Source organism: Stegodyphus dumicola, chromosome 5 (genome assembly GCF_044657685.1).
Source record: "Stegodyphus dumicola isolate Sdum_Otavi_A_Nest chromosome 5, ASM4465768v1".
In the NCBI taxonomy this organism is placed as follows: Eukaryota; Metazoa; Arthropoda; class Arachnida; order Araneae; family Eresidae; genus Stegodyphus; species Stegodyphus dumicola.
The window spans coordinates 189,440,187-189,459,091 of record NC_140772.1 but is presented as its reverse complement, the minus strand read 5'-3'; the positions used below and the strand labels follow the sequence as shown (position 1 = coordinate 189,459,091).

General features: G+C 29.3%; 1 protein-coding gene across 1 annotated transcript; it reads right to left on the bottom strand.

Moving 5' to 3' along the window:
- Positions 1-5,106: 5,106 nt before the first annotated feature.
- Positions 5,107-18,790, bottom strand: LOC118199172 (uncharacterized). The gene is made up of 3 exons (XM_085817485.1): positions 18,664-18,790; positions 12,511-12,936; positions 5,107-12,389 (listed from the first exon to the last, which is right to left on the bottom strand). The coding sequence occupies exon 2, from the start codon at positions 12,871-12,873 to the stop codon at positions 12,526-12,528; it is 348 nt and encodes a 115-aa protein (XP_085673611.1). The 5' UTR covers positions 12,874-12,936; positions 18,664-18,790; the 3' UTR covers positions 5,107-12,389; positions 12,511-12,525.
- Positions 18,791-18,905: the final 115 nt, after the last annotated feature.

The following is an 18,905-nucleotide window of genomic DNA, read 5'->3' as shown; positions in this document are numbered from 1 at the left end:
ATACAAAATTCCAACGTTCTAAAGCCAACTGTTTTTGAATTATGCGAGCTACATTCATACATACGTATACTGCGGGGAAAAAAAGGGGGCTACAGTTCTATATCTCCCGTTCTACTGGGCCAATTGACGAAATTCAATTTGCTTTTTTCATGTTTCGAAAGCGCGATTTAGGATATGAATTATATTTATATATAGCGTTGTTCCAATGTAGGTATTCTGACACAAAATCGGACTTTTTCTGAAATGACATGCCAATTTTTTTTCATATTTCGATTCTATGACTCAAACTATGCCAGACTGCCAAGTTTTGTAAAAATCAAAGTAGTTTTTAAAAAAATGAGGTCTAAAAATTTGAGCTCCTCAATGTTAATTCAAATTGGTATGTATTTATTAATATCTCTTTTTTTATTACACTTCCTTGATTTCTTCTTTCACAGTTCGAAATTTAGGTTCATTCCAAATAACATTCACCCAATTTTTATGATTTATATTTAAAGTTTGTATTTTTAAATAATTTTCGAAAAACGTTTTGAATTGTAACCTATAAAATTTTTACCATCATCTTAAAGAAGCTGTATTTCTAAGCATAGTTGCAAAAAATTAGACCTTTTTATTCAAAATTGACGAAGATATACGTGAATTTATATATTGGAGGGTTTTGAAATTTGGCATATTTGTTGAAAGCGATAATAACATCTAATGTGGTTTACACACTTTGTTAAAATTATTTGGAAGTAGAAACAAGGAGGTTAGAATAGAAGGAGGGAGGGGTTCGCAGTTTTCTCCACTATCGGGGGAATGAAACTCCACCGAACAATCGGCTTCCATGTTTCTAACTTCAAAACATTGCATTACGACAGTAAAACGTACGTGTTTCTAAGCTGTTCCTTGCATGTATTTTGAGAAAAATATGATAAATTTATAACGAAATGCTTTGCTATTGTTAAGTTCTTGTTTTAAAGTTATAAAGATGATATCCGTAATTTACTACGTACAGAAAATCATTAAGAAATAGTTCGAAATCTAAATGCATTAAAGCCTTTAAAAATGATGCTTCTGCATATTTCAAGAATTTGTTTAGGTTTTATTAGCAACCTGTTGGGTGTACTTTCTAATTTCTCTTTTAAGAAGTGATACATCTGATTTATTCACAATATTACCATAATTTATTAAAGAATCATTTCATATACAAAATTTAGGAGATAGGAAAGAAAGTTATTTTTATATGCTTAAATACTTCAGCTTTAAGTTGTACTACACTAAAACAGAAATTCAAATATTATTTATTGGCTATTGCAGTTATTGTAATAGCTAATTTCAGGAGACTGGTACTTGATGCAAATTTTTTAAAGCATTCATTGGCATAAAAATTAAAATAATTCTTAATTTCAATTAAAAAACACATTGTAACCTTTAGCCATCTATCAATTTTTAGAAGTATTTTAGGGAAGTATTTAGGGAAGACATTATAGTGGAAAACCTGCGAAAAGTGTTAATTTTGATTAAGCTACAGTAAATGAAATAACTTCATGGAATCAAAAAATCTAAAATGCTTAAGTAAATAGAGATAAAAATAAACAGGGAATAGATTTGCATTATACATGTCAAAAACGACAGCTCATTAAGGGATGATGGATTTAGATGGTTGCTCAGCTCAGTGCATCTCTAAGTTATAAAACTTAAAAGTTTATTAAATTCTAACTTATTTCTAATGCTTTTCCTGATCAGAAAATTTCTACGCATAATGGGAAAATGTCTTTGTCTGATATTGAATAAAAAATGCAACAGTGCAAAAAATATCATCATATTTCATATTTACGAATCTCAAAGAAATTGCCTTGAATTAAGCTGAATTACAGAAATATACCTATATAAATTTTTGGATACATCTTTCCACATGTTCAATTGCACAAATATTTTACTTACTTTTATCACTATACGGCCCAGAAATTTGTAAGTTTATGCAAAAAAATTTTAACAACAGAACAGTTTATCTTGATCAAATGCACAAATTATATTTGTGGTGATGGCGATAAGGAGCGCGCCTTGCGCCCTCCGATAAGTGTGGCAACCCTAGAGGAGAAGTTTCTTACGAGTAGCGAGCAGAGCGAAACAGGCAGGCTGTCGGGCAGTGTGCGCGAAGTTCCTAAATAAAGCTTAATTTTTATTGTGCACTATGTCTTGTTATATATTGAATTTCATTTTGATCTATTCTAATTTTGTAATCATGTAAAAATACCCGACAGTACGGATACTCTGAGATAATTTCATAACCTATGTCGTTCCTTTGAATAGCCATTAAAGGAACTGGGGGGAAACTCTGTGGTGATGGCGATAAGGAGCGCGCCTTGCGCCCTCCGATAAGTGTGGCAACCCTAGAGGAGAAGTTTCTTACGAGTAGCGAGCAGAGCGAAACAGGCAGGCTGTCGGGCAGTGTGCGCGAAGTTCCTAAATAAAGCTTAATTTTTATTGTGCACTATGTCTTGTTAATATTATATTAATGCAGTAAGAACATAATCTGTGATATGGAATTTGAGGATTGGTGGTAAAAACATAACAGGAAATTTCCATATATTCACAAAGGTTCATAAAACGTAAAATGAATAATTAATACATAAAAAAAAGCATTGCTTTATTTAACACCTTTAGAATTCATAAAAATGGTAACAAATGATTTCTTACTTTTCATGAAAATTATAAAACGAATTACCTAAAACGTCCTAATTATGCAGTTTAAATCCTAGCATATATCACTGTATGTTAAGGAACGAAGATACCAGCTACAAACAGAAACATTAAAATGTATTTAACATATTCAGATTATTATTAAGTCCTCTTTTTCACATCTGGAAAGAAAACAACATGACATTGTTATATTTTTTAACATAGTTATCAAATTACATAAAAAAAGAAAATCAATACTTACGCGTGAAAACTAATCCCAGGAATCTTTTTCGAAAATCTATTTGTGCATCCATATGCAACACAAGTTGACATGTTTCAAAAGAAAAGAAAAGAAAAAAAAAAAAAAAAATAATAAAAAAAATTTTGCAATTAAAGACTTCCTTGCACAAGTCACAGCGATCATAGTAACATGGCCGCCAAGCTTCACCATTTGAGTTGAACCTTCTCTCCTTCTATTCTAATCTCCTTGAGTAGGAATGATGTGACATTTTTTCCATTCATGCACAATGTAAAAAGGGAGAGGAAAATAGGTTGCCATATATTAAGAAGTTCGCCAAGTGAATTAGCGAACTAAGCAAAGTGAACAAATACGCCAAGATAATTTTTTTAATTCCTCTGTCAATTTTGCACCATATTTAAAAAAATTTAATATATAGGCATAATTTGAGTCGTAGAATCGAAATATGGAAAAACATTGTCATGTCATTTCAGAAAAAGTCCGATTTTGTGTGAAAATACCTATATTAGAACAAAGTTACGTATAAATCTAATACAAAAGTCGTTAATCCGGACTCGCCGGGTATAGATCATCAGTTTAAATCTCGTAAGATGGCATGCAGAAATTCTAAAATTAAAAATATGAAACCGTAATTTATGAAATAAAGAATTAAAGGGTATCAAAATTTACAAAAAAAAAAAAAAAAAAAAAAAAGAGCTTAATATTTATTTGTTTACTTTATTAAACATTTCTTTCAATGTAAGTTGTTTAAGTTGCTTCGTTTTATGTGATAATACTTTCTCTTTAATTCTATAAACAGACATAATTTCTTGTTCAGTTACAAAGTTCCGCTGTTCAAGTCCCGTAATTGCTGTGCCGAGAATACCGACTAACTTGTCAATCGAAATTTTTTCGTTTTCACTAACCTCTCTGTCACCTTCTTCATGTCTTTATCCGTTTTTTGCAGCAATTCCACTTTTTGTTTGATGGACATCGAAACATACTTTCGTTTTGTAGATCCTTTGGGAGTTCCAGCATCGGAAATTCTATTTGACATAATCGAAAGTTCAAGTTTACTTTTATAAAATTGCTCTTACAGTCTGCAAAAAATAATAAACCGGATCCAATTCGAAGATTAAGGAACAACGCAATCATCAACATTAACTGAAATAGATAATTAGATAATTTTAGCTTATACCGTCCGTTATACATAAAACACGCACGCGAAAACGTATTCTGCACTTGCGCACAAGCATATGCGCAGTCGTAAAGGTCTTATGCGCACGCGTAAACGCCTATGCGCATGTGTGGCATGCGCAGAAAGTTTTTAGCTTTGAGGTCCGGATTATAGATCATTCCGGATTAACGACTTTTGACTGTACATATCCTAAGTCGCGTTTCCGAGATATAAGAAACACAATTTGAATTTCGTCAATTGGCTCAGCAGAATGGGAAATTTAGAAATGTCCCCCCCCCTTTTTTTTACGAATCGTACATAAATCACGAAAAAATAGCTTTTAATCCATTTGAGGGGGATAAAAGGCAGAATAAGCCACTAAAATTATGATAGGTGATTTCAGTTTTTCATAATCTATATCCATAATTTGTATCTCTTTATTATCTAACTAACTAAAGAACAATCTGTTCATTTAAACTTCTACTGGAACAATTGGCAATATCTCTTCCAATATTTGGCAGGATTTCATAATAATCGAAATAAAAATAAAATACGTCAGCTTTTATGACTGAAATGCGATTTGTTTTCCCGAAATCTTTTATAGTTTAAATATAAGCTTTTGATATTCAAGTTGGTAACAAATAAGATGGTTGTTTTTATAATTTTATAGCCGAAATTTTTCCAATTTTCCCTTTTCTAGCGTTAATTCCATTTTTCATACACTCAACTATCCAGAATTCGATAATTCTCAACCCATTTACTGTACTGTATTTTGAATCTTTGTAATTATTTATTGTAGCCACCTAAAACTCTTATTTACTGTCTAGAGTTCAGCTACAATACAATGCAATAATCATTTAAAATTTAACAACAATCAATATAATTTACATTTATTTAGGAATCTTAGATCCAAGCAACAACTAGTGGGATGACTAAAATCTATAATAATGTAATAAAATTTGTAAGGACTGAGTTTGCTTATGTTCACAGTTTAAATTCCAAATAAAAATTAAAAGTTACTAGTATATGTCAATGAAAACATTTTATTGTGAACCACATATTTTCGACATTTTTATTTACATGTTCAACTGAATATTACACAGTTTTTATTTACATAATATTTAGGTGAATGTTCCACATTCAAACAAATATATTAATAGGATTTTTAAACAATAAATACATTTAATAATTTGGTGAATAAATTTGCTGATAGCAAGCCAAATAAAAAGCTGCACAAACTACTTACCCAAAACATATGACACTGAATATAAAAGGCTGCATACATCCAATAGAAAACATAGTTAAATATTTTTTTCGATTAATGCAGAAAATATTGTTAATAAAATTTTTCGAAAAATAGTTTTTCTGATTTATGTTACTTCCATTTGTTTATCAATAGGCTATATGTATATACTATGTGGAATACGATAAGTAATGAGAAAGAAATCAGATCTTTTAGATAATTCCCCTGCATGCTGAAAACATAAATAAGATTTTGGAAATCATACAAAGGACTTACAATCACAGTAACAAAGAATGAATTATCTTGAAAAAAAAGTCAACCAAAATTTTGCTAATTATTCACTACCTTGGACTTGTATCCCTGTATCTTTTTCGTATTCACTACTTTACATAGGTTTATGGGCATAAGTTTTCACATTTTATACGATGACGAGGAATTGATATTATTCAGCCAGGCATTAATAAGTAAATAAGAAACAATCTGATAAGACATTACATGAATTCCTTGTATGGCCTAATAAATTACACACATTTTTTGTTGAGGTAACTTGAAAATGACATAAGAAATTGTAGTTTAAAATTAAATATCCTGGTCAATTTTTGCCATATGTGAGTCAAACTTCTTGTAATTTTATTGTTTCCAAAACAAGTATAAAACTTTCCAAAATATAAGTATAGGATACAGGAGACTATTAAAAATTAGATTTCATTACTGGTAAAAAATTATATTCTTTCTTTAAATTTGACCATGCCTGAGTCTGAATATTTTCACCATTTTAATGTAATGGGAAGCATATGAGTATGATCAATGATTGCAAAAATAAAGGCCAGGTGAAGATTTTTAAGCCAGGTAAGGATGGGATGGATATACATATGTGTGTGTGTATGTGTGTGTATACACTTGCACACACACATATTTGTTTCTGCTTATTGCAATAAAAAAGGAGGGTGCACAAATAGGTATTATAGCAATCCTATATAAAAAATTTCAACATTTGATGGCTAATTATATTGTCCAAATGCGTATTCCCATTGAAATATGATACCTGAATTTTTCAATTACATTACTTCCTTTACTTCATACAAAGAAGTAAAAATGCACAGAACAAATATATAAGGCCATTTAGAAACTGATGGAAACAAAGTTTATGCTGGGGGACTGATTACAGCAAGCATGTCCAATTAGTTGATAGTAAAAAGATTTGCAAGGAATGTATGCCAATGTGTATTTAAGTAGCATACATGGCTGGGTATAGTTGAGATTTTTATCATTATTATGTTTAAGAAACAAATACAACTTTTAAGATAATTTTATTATACTGATAAACTTCAGTTTTTCTAAATGAATATTGCAAAGTAAAAAAAAAAAAAAAAAAAAAAAAAAAAAAACACCTTTTGAAATTTTACTCAATTAGAAGATATGCACAATATCTAGCCTTTTGTTTTTCATTTATACCTATCCTCAAGAATTTTCATTTCACTAATCTGAATAATTGTTCAGAAAATTTATGCTGACCAATTTAATCTACATGAAAGAAAGCTGTACAATGATCATTTCTCATAATACATTTAAATAAAAATTAAAAAAGCAACAACTGTTTATGGGTGATATAAAAATTTATACAAAGCTACCCAAGTAATAGTATCCCCAGATATTTCAGTACAACAGTGCTTTTATTGGCATAAATATAAAACAGATGTATATGTAACATACCACATTGTGACGCATATAAAACTGCTACAAAAAACACTGTTCCTAACTGCATAAACACATATTAAATTACAATGTTTTGTGTTTGGGTAAATTTTTAAGATATCCTGTATGATCAATAAAAATTGCAGGATATTTAAGCTGTAATAAACTAGACTGTAATGCCTAAAACACAAAATATCTAATTAGTTTAAACGTATGAAGTAATGGATTATTTTTATTTTGACACTCACAAATTTTTTTGAGTGACACTATTCAAATGACAAAATTGATGATTAAAGTTATAAAACTTACAACCACAGTTTTGCAAAAATAAAGAAGAAATACCATAAAAATTTTAATTTTTACAAAAATTCTATAACAAAATTAACCTTAGAATTGTTTGTTTTGTTAGGAAACTCTTTTCCTAAGACACCAATATCAATGTAAAGTTGATTTTTACTTAACTGTAATTTTTATATCATGTTGAAAACTCATATATCTGACAAAATTTCCTTATAGAAAGAATATTTTTTTTTTTTTTTTTTGACACAGCAACAGATGATTACTTTATAACATGTTTTCTTAAAGAAAGAATAAAAATTTGATGATACTCAATTAGAGTTTCAGCTTAAAGAAGAGAGAGATACTTGAAATGCAGAGATTTGACAACTTATGCTATTTTATGTATTTTTTTAAATGTAACTAGAAAGTTTATACAAATAAAAACTTTTGTACACTATTTATAGATTTTTAATCAAATTATACAGCTTTAAAAAAAACTAGATATCAGTATCACACAATTTTTTAATAAAAAATGCACACTATGAAAGCAACTTGCAATTACACTGCTTAAAAACCACTGTATATACACTGTGCAAAAAAAAAAAAAAAAAAAAAAAAAAAAAAAAAAAAAAAAAAAAGGAAGGGGGACAGTTCTATATCTCCCGTTCTACTGGGCCAATTGACAAAATTAAAATTGTGTTTTTCATGTCTCGAAAGAGCGACTTAGGATATATATTAGATTTTTATGTAGCACTATTCTAACATAGGTATTTTGACACAAAATCAGGCTTTTCTGGACTATTTTTTTTACATATTTCGATTCTATGACTCAAATTATGAATTAATATTAAATTTTGTAAAATTTGGTCCGAAATTTTTGGAGAAATTGAAAAATTTATATTGGCACTTTTTTTTTAGTTGCGCCATTTTACATTGAGCATAAGAGGAAAAAAATTCACATCGTTCTTTCTTTCAAACAATGTTCTTTATGTTATATTTTTATGTTATTATTTTAAATATTTTTTCTTTTTCGAATTTCATTTTATATGTTTAAGTTGCACAGTTTGTTTCAAATAACTGTTTTAAAAATTTCTATTTACTCATTTGAACTGTGAAGTTTAAACAAAATGTGCAACATTTACTATTTTTTTTTTTTTTTTTTTTTCAAATAGTTTTCTTCATACTATATTTTTTAGTCAGAATTATTATTTTAGGTAATTTTTGAAATTTTAGACTTTTATTTTAATTTTTTGTGAGCATTCTCTTCAGATAATTGTTTTAAAATTTCTTATTCATTCAAGCGAACTGCACATTTTAAATACATTTATTAATATAAATTTTCCAGAATTTGATTTTATTTGAATTGCATTTCTTTCGCAAGAATACTTTGTGACCCAGACTGCAATGTTAATATACAATACAGTAAAGCACAGTTAACAAGCCTTTCAATGTTCCGTTCAGAAAAGATATATATATCTGACATTTTAATTTAGGATGACTTGTATACATTGCTTTAAACAGTTTTATAATTGTGCCCATTGCTTTACACAATTTTTATGATTCTATATTTAATTTCTTAAAATGTTATTAATATTTTAGTCAAATATTTTATTTTTGAAATCGCAAGAATCAAATACCATAAAATAAAAAAATAAAAAAATAAAAAAAATATAAAAAATACTAAATTTTATGCAAAAACTTATTTTTTCTTCTTAATTGGCTTGCTTTTTTTTTTCAGGCATTCTGCAAGTATTATTAAAAAGGCATCCAACTTTTTGAAACACCTTAGTATTTCTGGCATTAATTTTAAATAAATTTATCGCCTTCCATTTCAAAAAGGGCCCCAAAACGACCGAGCGGTAAAGTCGCTGAATATCGATAGTTTGCTCCAGGGTTCGAATCCTAGCAAACGGGTTAATTGCATGCCCATTTTCGTGTTTTTTTCTCATGTGTAACATGTATACGAGCTGGTTTCACCGAGGAAAGTTCTTCACGAAGGCATCCCCCCTTTAAGGCAGATAGCCCGTCTTTGCAATAATCCAAATCAATCCATTTCATCAGTATTTGGTCAGAGCCTTTATCATTCTTTACAGGCTAAGCATTTTGAAGGTGTGAGATGAAATGAAAGATTGTTTCCATCAAGAGGGAAAATGTCTTTAGCTGATATCTATATACGTCACTGGATAAATTCCGGAATCTTTAAATACTTCGACTGAGAAATCATGGGATGCTCCGTTTATGATACGATATGATGTTTTATGAAGTAATTTAAATTTATACAACCATATAGTCAAAAATCACTTTAATCTGCAATTATATCGCTTTTGTCTTTTCCATTAGCACAAACTGAATTGCTGCTATTTGCTGGTGCACACGTTCAAGTGTTTTCTCCTTGAACTCTCAACTTCCTTGAAGTAGATTCCCCTTTAAATTTTTGCTTTCCCCCCTCCCTGATTTCCTTCTACATTTGTTTTCAGTGCTGACACAAGAAAATTAAGATTTTTAGTTTGTTATACTTCCATAAATTTTGCATTCATGTCGATTTTTTTTTTTAAAATATCAGTTGCATTAAATGCATTTCAGCTGAAGACAGCTTCTAGACATTTTAACTATAAAGTTTAAAACAAAATCCAAAGGATTAATATTTTAATTAAAAGATTTTTGTTAAATGAGAAAGAAATAAACCACTCCAGCAGCGCTTTTCCTGTAGCACAGTGTGACCCGATTCTTATATCGGATGCAAAAAATTTTAATCATATTATTTAGAGTTTTTAAGCCTAAAAATTTCTATATCAAAGTAGATGTTTTTTATATAATCTACAACATAAGAGAAAATTACTACTTAAAACATTCATTCTAAGAGGATTAATGTAAAAATTTATGTTTATATATATGTTTTTTTCCCTAAAGCTAGGACATAAACTAAAGTGTCAACATCTTGTTTGCTTAAAAACATTGTAAAAATAGACATCAAACAAACTTTTGTCAGTTTTAGACAATTCAATTTAAATGAAGTAAAGTAGCAGACGATAAGACGGCGAAGGTAAAAATTTACTGTTACACACACACACACACAAAAAAAAAAAAAAAAAAAAAAAAAAAAAAAAAAAAAAAAGAGTAAAAAAGAAAGAAATAAAAAAAATTTAAAATTGAATAACATCATCTATAATTTAAAAGGGAAAGCTTTTCATATAGTATTAATAAATATTTATTACGCAACATTGAGGGAAAAAATTTCATATAATTAATTTTCCGTAACAATTTATTTAAAATTTAAGGTTAAAAATAGCTGTGGCAATTCACTGTAACAAAATCCATAAACTACATTTGGTGTTATTATTGCCCGCAAAAAGATGCCAAATTTCAAACCATGCAAATATGTAAATTCATGTATATCTCAGAAAATTTTGAATAAAAAAAGTCTAATTTTTTACAGGTATGCTTAGAAATGTACCTACTTTAAGATGATGGTAAATACTTTACAGGTTATAATTCAAAATATTTATTAAAATTATTAAAAAATATAAATTTTTTAAATAAATCATAAAAAATGGGTGAATTTTATTTGGAATGAACCTAAATTTTGAAATGTGAAAGGAAGAATAGAAAAAGTTTTATAAAAAATGAGATATTAATAAATATATACAAAATTCAATTAACACCGAGGAGCTAAAATTTTGAGAGATAATTTTTTAAAAAATACTCGTGCAATTTTTATAAAACTTGGTAGTCTGGCATAATTTGAGCCATAGAATTGAAACATGGAAAAAAATGGCATGTCATTTCAGAAAAAGTCCGATTTTGTGTCAAAATTCCTATATTAGAATGATGCTATATATAAATGTGATATATATATCCTAAGTCGCGCTTTTGAGACATGACAAACACAATTTGAATTTTGTCAATCGGCCCAGTAGAACAGGAGATGTACAGTCTGTCTATCATAAGGAAAACTCTCGGCAGTTAGTCTACAGCTGTCTGTTGCCATAGAAACGAACCTCAACAAATTTTCCATTGGGGTGTCTAAAGGACGAATGATAAATTCTTTTCCTCCAGCCAACAGTTGCCAAAAACAAAATAACAATAAAGCAACACCTGATTTGTCCCTATTTGAAATATACTAGCCCTGTTGCTATAGCGACCACCACCCACCAGAAACTGTGGCAGGAGCTATTCTTCTCGTAGACAGACAGTAGAACTGTCCCCCCCTTTTTTTTGTGCATTGTACAATCTAAAAGGCAACATACACAAACTGAAACACTTAAATTAGGTCTTAGTAACAGAACGCAGATCGGATTAAAAATGAAAACACACAGAATATTTCTTCATGATAACTTAATTCATTTTAAGTTATAATTTAATCTGAAATTTTTATTTATTTTGAATTACTATTTTCTGAGCACAATATTTAATTAAAAAGGTAGCTAGGGAGTTAATTATCACTAAAAATGGAATTATATTTCCTTTTTATAACCACTACACATAAAATTTAAAACAAAGAAGTTACTACAAAAATTTCATTTTTGCAAATTGCAAGGTAAAAATCGTAATATAGTTTACATACATTTTTTTTCCCTAACATACCTATTTTCTTCATATTATATAATTTTTGCTTAAAATTCAAATTCTAGAAACACACACGAAAACTCTTCTACAGAATTATATATTATGAAGAAATTCATGATATTAAATAAACAAAAGCAAATATTTTACTATAACTGAATATTGTTATAAAAATATTTCCAAGAAAAATGTTTCATTGCATGGATGATTTTCAGTTAAAATGTGTTAACTTTTCATGTACAAAAGTAACACGTATATAAGATGATGATACACTCAAAGCATGGAGAATCGAATCTAGATTCAGACATGAAAGTTCATACAGAAAATACTGATGATGGCTATCTTGTATACATCTTATGCAAAAGAAGATATAATGAATATTGCCAAAAATGGGAATATGTATATAAACAAATGATGTAAATACTCCACAAACATTTATTTATTTACAGAGACTTCTATTCAAGTCATGATTTGAAATTTTTCAGCATGAACGAAGAATTACCAAAGACTTGTTTCTTTAAAGCCTTCTCCTAAAAAAAAAAAAAAAAAAAAAAAAATATATATATATATATATATCACTTTAAGCCCTTAAACAGTAATACTAGCAAATTTCCATCTTTAATGGCCATTACAAATACAATACTATAATACCTTACTTCCAATCATTTATTCAATTTCTTCAATTGTAACAGATGACGTATGAGTTGTTTTTTCCTCAGCTTGTTTATCTGGTAAGATATAGCAATCATTTTCAGTAACTATGGGCTGTGAAGATGTCGAATTTGATGCTTGAAATGGAGGATTTGAAGGATGTGCTGGAGGATTTGAAGGATGTGCCATGCGAGGAACACCAGGTGGTTTAGTGTGAAAAACAAACCTCTGGGGTTGATTCCCAAATACATTATTTAGTAAGGGAATATTATATTGCTTGCCACCGATAGTTGCTCTAGCATATGTCCCAGGTCTTATATTCATTGGACGTTGTTGTATTCTTATCTGTGGAGCAGTATTCATAATGGGCTGTTGAGCTGCTGCTTTCCTTATAGCTTCTAACTTTTGCTGATCTTGAGACACACGCTTTAAGAAATATGAAATAATATTATAACAAGGGAATTATGACATTAGAAATCAGTATAAATTAAATAATAATCTGAAAACACATACACAGTTTCTAACCAAGTAATTTGAAAAACCAGGAAGTTTTCACGCTATGCAGCAATACAATATCGAGAGAATGTCAAATTAAATTCATTTTATAATGTCTGATTCAAGCTACTGAACTATTTATAATGTGGTTCTGATGTATAGTAATTTTTATACTAACAAAATCCTGAACATAAAGAAAAGTTTTTAATTGTTTAGTATGTCAAATATAATAATAAAAATAATAATCAATGTACGTACAGTTATACAAACTTAATGTTCAATTTATTGACGCAAAACGAAATTAAATTCAAGTATTATCTTTACACATTGGTTGAATCTTCATAAAAATTTTCACAAATGTCTACAGTAGATTCAAACAATCAGATCAAATTAAAATTAATAAGAAAAAATATGTTACACATTAAATGCAGAAGGAGTTGATGGAATTTATATAATTTAAGTTTCACTGAGAGATGACAATTTTACTGCCTTAATTTTCTTTAAGAATGTATCACCATAACATTCTTTGTAGCATCTAAGTGAAAGTGATGATCTAAATTCTGTTCTTTTTTCCTTGTCTGACTGAATATCTATTCACATTCAGCATGACACTGGACCCCTGACTTGGACGATAAGCTGTGTTACACCCATAATTAATTTTTTCTTATTTATATCAATAAGTAAGTTATATTTGTGAAGAAAGTCAACTTCTAAAATACTCTTGTAACATCAGCACAATTATGAATGGAAACTGAAAATGAAAGCATAATCCCAAATCAAGCTTAGCAGTTTTATACTATATGTGGAGATGTCTCTGTCAATAGCTGCATACAGTTCGTATTCAGTTTTACATTTATTCTGAGAAGTAGCTGGAATTATGCTTACATCAGCACCACTACTGGCAAGAAAGAGCAAATTTAAACGTCAGTCATGAACAAATAAAAGAAATGTGCAACAATCCCTCATATTTTCTGCAGAAAACTTTGCTGTTGAATCTACCTCCATCTGTGTTTTCATGGTTTTTGGAATGGCTGTTTACCCAAGTGCACAGGTGGGCAATATTTCTCTAGAATGCATTTTGGTCTAATTCAAAAGTGATGGAAATAAAATTTGCCATTGAGATCATATTTTTTTACGAATCAGCTTCCACATCATGTAGTGTTCTCACAGATAGTTTAAATTCTGTTCAAGAGATGGCACCACCTGTCAAATCCAGTTGGTAATCAGTGAAGGAAGTGATGTCAGTAGTCACGTGAGACTTCGCGTAAAGAAACTATGCGATTAACTCTGTTCCTGGCTGTTGTTGGTGAAGCACGTGCTCACCGGTCTTCTGCTTCGTGATGTCTTCGTAGCTGTAATATGACTTTTATGATTTTTTACCTACGTGGACTTGCTACCTGCAAAAATGCTTATCGTGTGAACTGCAATCAGTGTGACTGTGTATAAGTAAACGTGTATTGAAATATATATCTTTTCTAGTATTAAATAAAAATGTTAATATTACCGAGCCAAGCTATCCTCATTTTATCTACAGCAACAACACACACCACCTAAAATGCACATGAATTTGAATCCCTTCATCTTGATTGAATGATAATTTGATTATTTTTTCGTTCAAGAAAAGCAATTTTATGCAACAAATCATTTATAGAAATGGAAGGTGCATTAAGAATAAATACTTCTGGTTTGTGATTCATATTATTAATTTTAACACGTTGAGTGCCATGTCAGCCATCTGTGGCTGACACTAGACTTTCCATTTAGGCCGCATCAGCCATCTGTGGCTGACGCTAGACTTTCCGTTTAGACCACGTCAGCCATCTGTGGCCGACACTAGACTTTCTGTTTAGGTCGCATCGACCACCGCTGGCTGACAGCTTGTAACATGATATATAACTATACAATTTACACTGTTTTATGGAATTACAGAAAAATTATTTAAAATTTACTTAACTTTGATACATTACAGAACTAATGGATTTCACTGAAACACGTAAGCATAAAAACGGTTCTATATTACAGCTGCTAACTAATGTGACAACTGTCTTAGTCTTTTTTCTGGCCATTACTCTACCAGCTTCAGTTGCATTTTTATCATAACATAATTTACAATATTTCCGTACTCCAGAGGCTTTTCCTGGTTTTCTTTGGAGTTTATGTTGTCGTTTTTTAGATATTCTTGCATTTTTGTTCAATGGAATATCTTCTTTCCCACAACTTGTAAGGGATAGCGCTAATTCTTTCCGGGCTTCAGTAATGCTAATTTTCTGCTTTGTAATATGTTTGCATAGAATGTAACTATTTACAAAACAGGCTTAGTGCGTAACGTGTTGAATGAATGTCTATAGGAATCACGTTCCAAACGTAAACTATCTTCTACTGCGATAAGAATCGCTGGCCCTACGCTTTTAAGCGACGTGCATGGCCTGAACGGGATTGCCTAAGAAATATGCTTGCCGCTCAATGTGTAAGCTAACTTTGTTAAATCTTCATCACTAACTAAAAAATATATTTCTTATTGAATCAGGTAGCTTCTAAAGCCATAATGTTTTAATTAAATTTTTAGATACATCAGTAGCAACAACTGATCTTAATTTTTTTTTAAAGCTGGCTTGGTTTCATGTTGCCAAACTCAATACTAACTTTGTTAAATCTTCATCACTAACTAAAAGATATATTTCTTATTGAATCACGTAGCTTCTAAAGGCATAATGTTTTAATTAAATTTTTAGATACATCAGTAGCAACAACTGATCTTATTTTTTTTTTTTAAAGCTGGCTTGGTTTCATGTTGCCAAACTCAATACTAACGATCAAACATTTAAAGCGTAGATTTTTGCTTTCCTTAAACAAATGTAACAGTTCAGTTTTAGAAATTGATTATTTTGTAGCACTTTCGCTTGTTTCAATATCCCAAATGTTTTCAACGAACTTTGGCTTAAGTTATGAAACTAAATAATTAAATTTCATTTCTTCTGAAACAATGTTACTGATTTTGAAGTGAACTTCAATTTGGGGGGGGGAAATCTGATGTGTACGCCACATGACTTCCTTGTATTAGAATATTAAATTATATGCATTTTTTCTTGCATTTCATTTAAACTTATTGGATTGAATTAAATCTACTTCGCCGACAGCACATAAACCACAACAGAATAAATGCATTCTTTAAAATTCACTACTATTTGTTTACCATGGCGACACTCTGGCGCTAGATTCACTTAACAGTATTAATAATTATATAACAGTTAACTTATATAATAATTATATAACGGAAACTAAGTTAACTGTTACATAATCCAATAATTATATATAACAGTTAACGTATATATTTCGTTCATATTATAACTCATAATGCACAAAATTTATATCATTTAAAGAATAGAATTATCTAATCGTTGCCACATATTCTATTCAAATATTACAATAAAGCTAGAATGATGTATAAAAGAAATTAAGCAAACAAAACAAAAAAGAAACAGTTTTTCACAGACGATTGAGTATTTCTAATTTAATTAATTCAGTTCTCACTTTGCGAGAAGGCAAAAATACATAAAAACTCAAAATATCTATATTAAAAATTACGAAGTAAATCTCAAACACTTATTTCCTCGAAAAAATTCCAGAAAGAATTAAGCATGATTTAATTGGCAATAATAAATGAATGCGTTATCTTTGTTGTTGCGAAGCTAAGTTTCTCTAGACTGGCAACAAATCCACTAGTCTCCTGTTTCAAATGTAAACATCAATGGACGCCATTAAAAACAGACCTAGCGGCAATTAAACAACTTTAAAATTGCTGATAATTCTAAAAATATTGCATATTCTAAAAAAAGGCATAAAATCCTTAACCGGAAGATAAAAACAACATAATTCAATCATTTTTAAAGCAAAAAATGTACAATTTACAAACATATAAGAGTAAAGAAACTGAGATCACTGAGCCGGGTAACAAAGTAGATATATATATATATAAATATATTTATATACGTTTGGTGCGGCCGATTGCAACCAAAATACGAGGTGCATATCTACATGTTATAGCAGTCCTATATACAAAATTTCAACGTTCTGAGGCTACTCGTTTTTGAGTTATGCGAGATACATACGTACATATGTTCGTACAGACGCCAGGAAAAATTCTCTTCAGAATTAATTTTAAAGCAGTTTTATAATTTTTTTGAAGGAAAAGAGTATTTTATTCTGTCCTTACGTACAGATATAACGCAAAAACATCGTTAAATTGCATTCGATAGCGGTCAAAATGGATATTTTTGTTGAAATATGCTGCCTGAAACTTTTCGCGATTACAATACTTCCTTTTTACTTCATACAAGGAAGTAAAAAAAAGGCTCAGGGTTATCAGTGCAAACAAAGAGGGTATTTTTACAATCACCTTATGAAGTTCTACTGACTGCATCAATTCTTTCACAATAGTTTCAGAAGACTCATTTGTTGTCATTTCAGAAGTTAAACTGAGCTAATAATATATGGCCTTTAACTACTGATATTCAAACTGAATTACAATGGAAAGAAGCACTACTGATTAAGTAAGCTTACTATATATTGTTTTTTAGGCCTGCTACGTAGAACAGCATAAGAAAATCAAAATTTGAAAACAAAATCACCACAAACAATTATTTGCTGCCATTTAACAAAAAAATAAATAAATACCAATATTAACAAAATGTGAAAGTTAATTTAACACGTGCTAAAACATAAAATATTTGAAATTAAAAATAATTATTATTCATGCAATAAACGAACCATTACAAAGGAATTCTCAACTCTCAACAGATGTGAATAATTTTGAGACCTTTAATTGATGTTTTTCTAACCGGATATTCAATTACCTTTTATCCTGAACTTGATTTATCACATCATGCAGATAGTAAACTTTCTAAATGGGAGATTCTTATCAAACTCATTCATATTACTTGGGCGGGGGGACTATCCATTTAGACCGCACAGCAATAGGCCAGAACATGTCTGTAGAATGTTTATAATGCATCAATAACAGTTGTTTTATTTCTTTAGTACAGCCCACCCCTTTAGTTTAGCTTAAAACATAGAGACTGCTGATACCAGTTTTTAATAGTCCAGCCTTAATTCATTAAATATTTTGCATTAGTTAATAACATTGTTTATTCTCAGCATTGAATCAGAGATTTAAAATTTTAAAAGTTTACTTAACCCTCTGAGTGCCATGACCAGATAAAGTCAGTCATTAGATTTTTTGTCACTTGGTATATATTGGCTTATAATTTAAGATATTTTGCTCCTTAATTTTTTTATAGTATAAAAGTCATCTTAATAAATGCAAGTTTATGAAAATAAAGAATAAAATAAGGAAATATACAAATTTAACTAATAAAGACTATTTAAATACAAAACTTCATGACAGATCCCAAACCCCACACTGCTCAGAGGGTTAAAAAGAATCAACAGATTTAAAGTAAAAAGCCTTAATTAATTTTTATACAAAAAATATATATATTTAAAAAACATTAATGTAGCACACTTATTACTGTATACTACTTAAAAACACATTTTATATAAGAAAAATTAAAAAAAATTCAAATAGCAAATTATGGATGATAAAATTATATGAATCAAAAAATAATTTAAACATGCATGCAATACAATAAAATAACTTACATTGAATATAACTTCATGTTGTTTACTAATATCTTTGATAATCACATTCAGTTCATCTAAATACTTATTAACTGCTAAAGGAACAGAGCCACGAGAAACAAACTAAAGAGAAAAAAAGTTTATTATACATGTGCAATGTGCATTATAAACAAGTACAATTTATTTACGAGTAAAGGCCAATTCTTGCATAATCCAACAGGTAAGATTTTATTAAAAAATTCAATCAAAACTGAAAACCATAT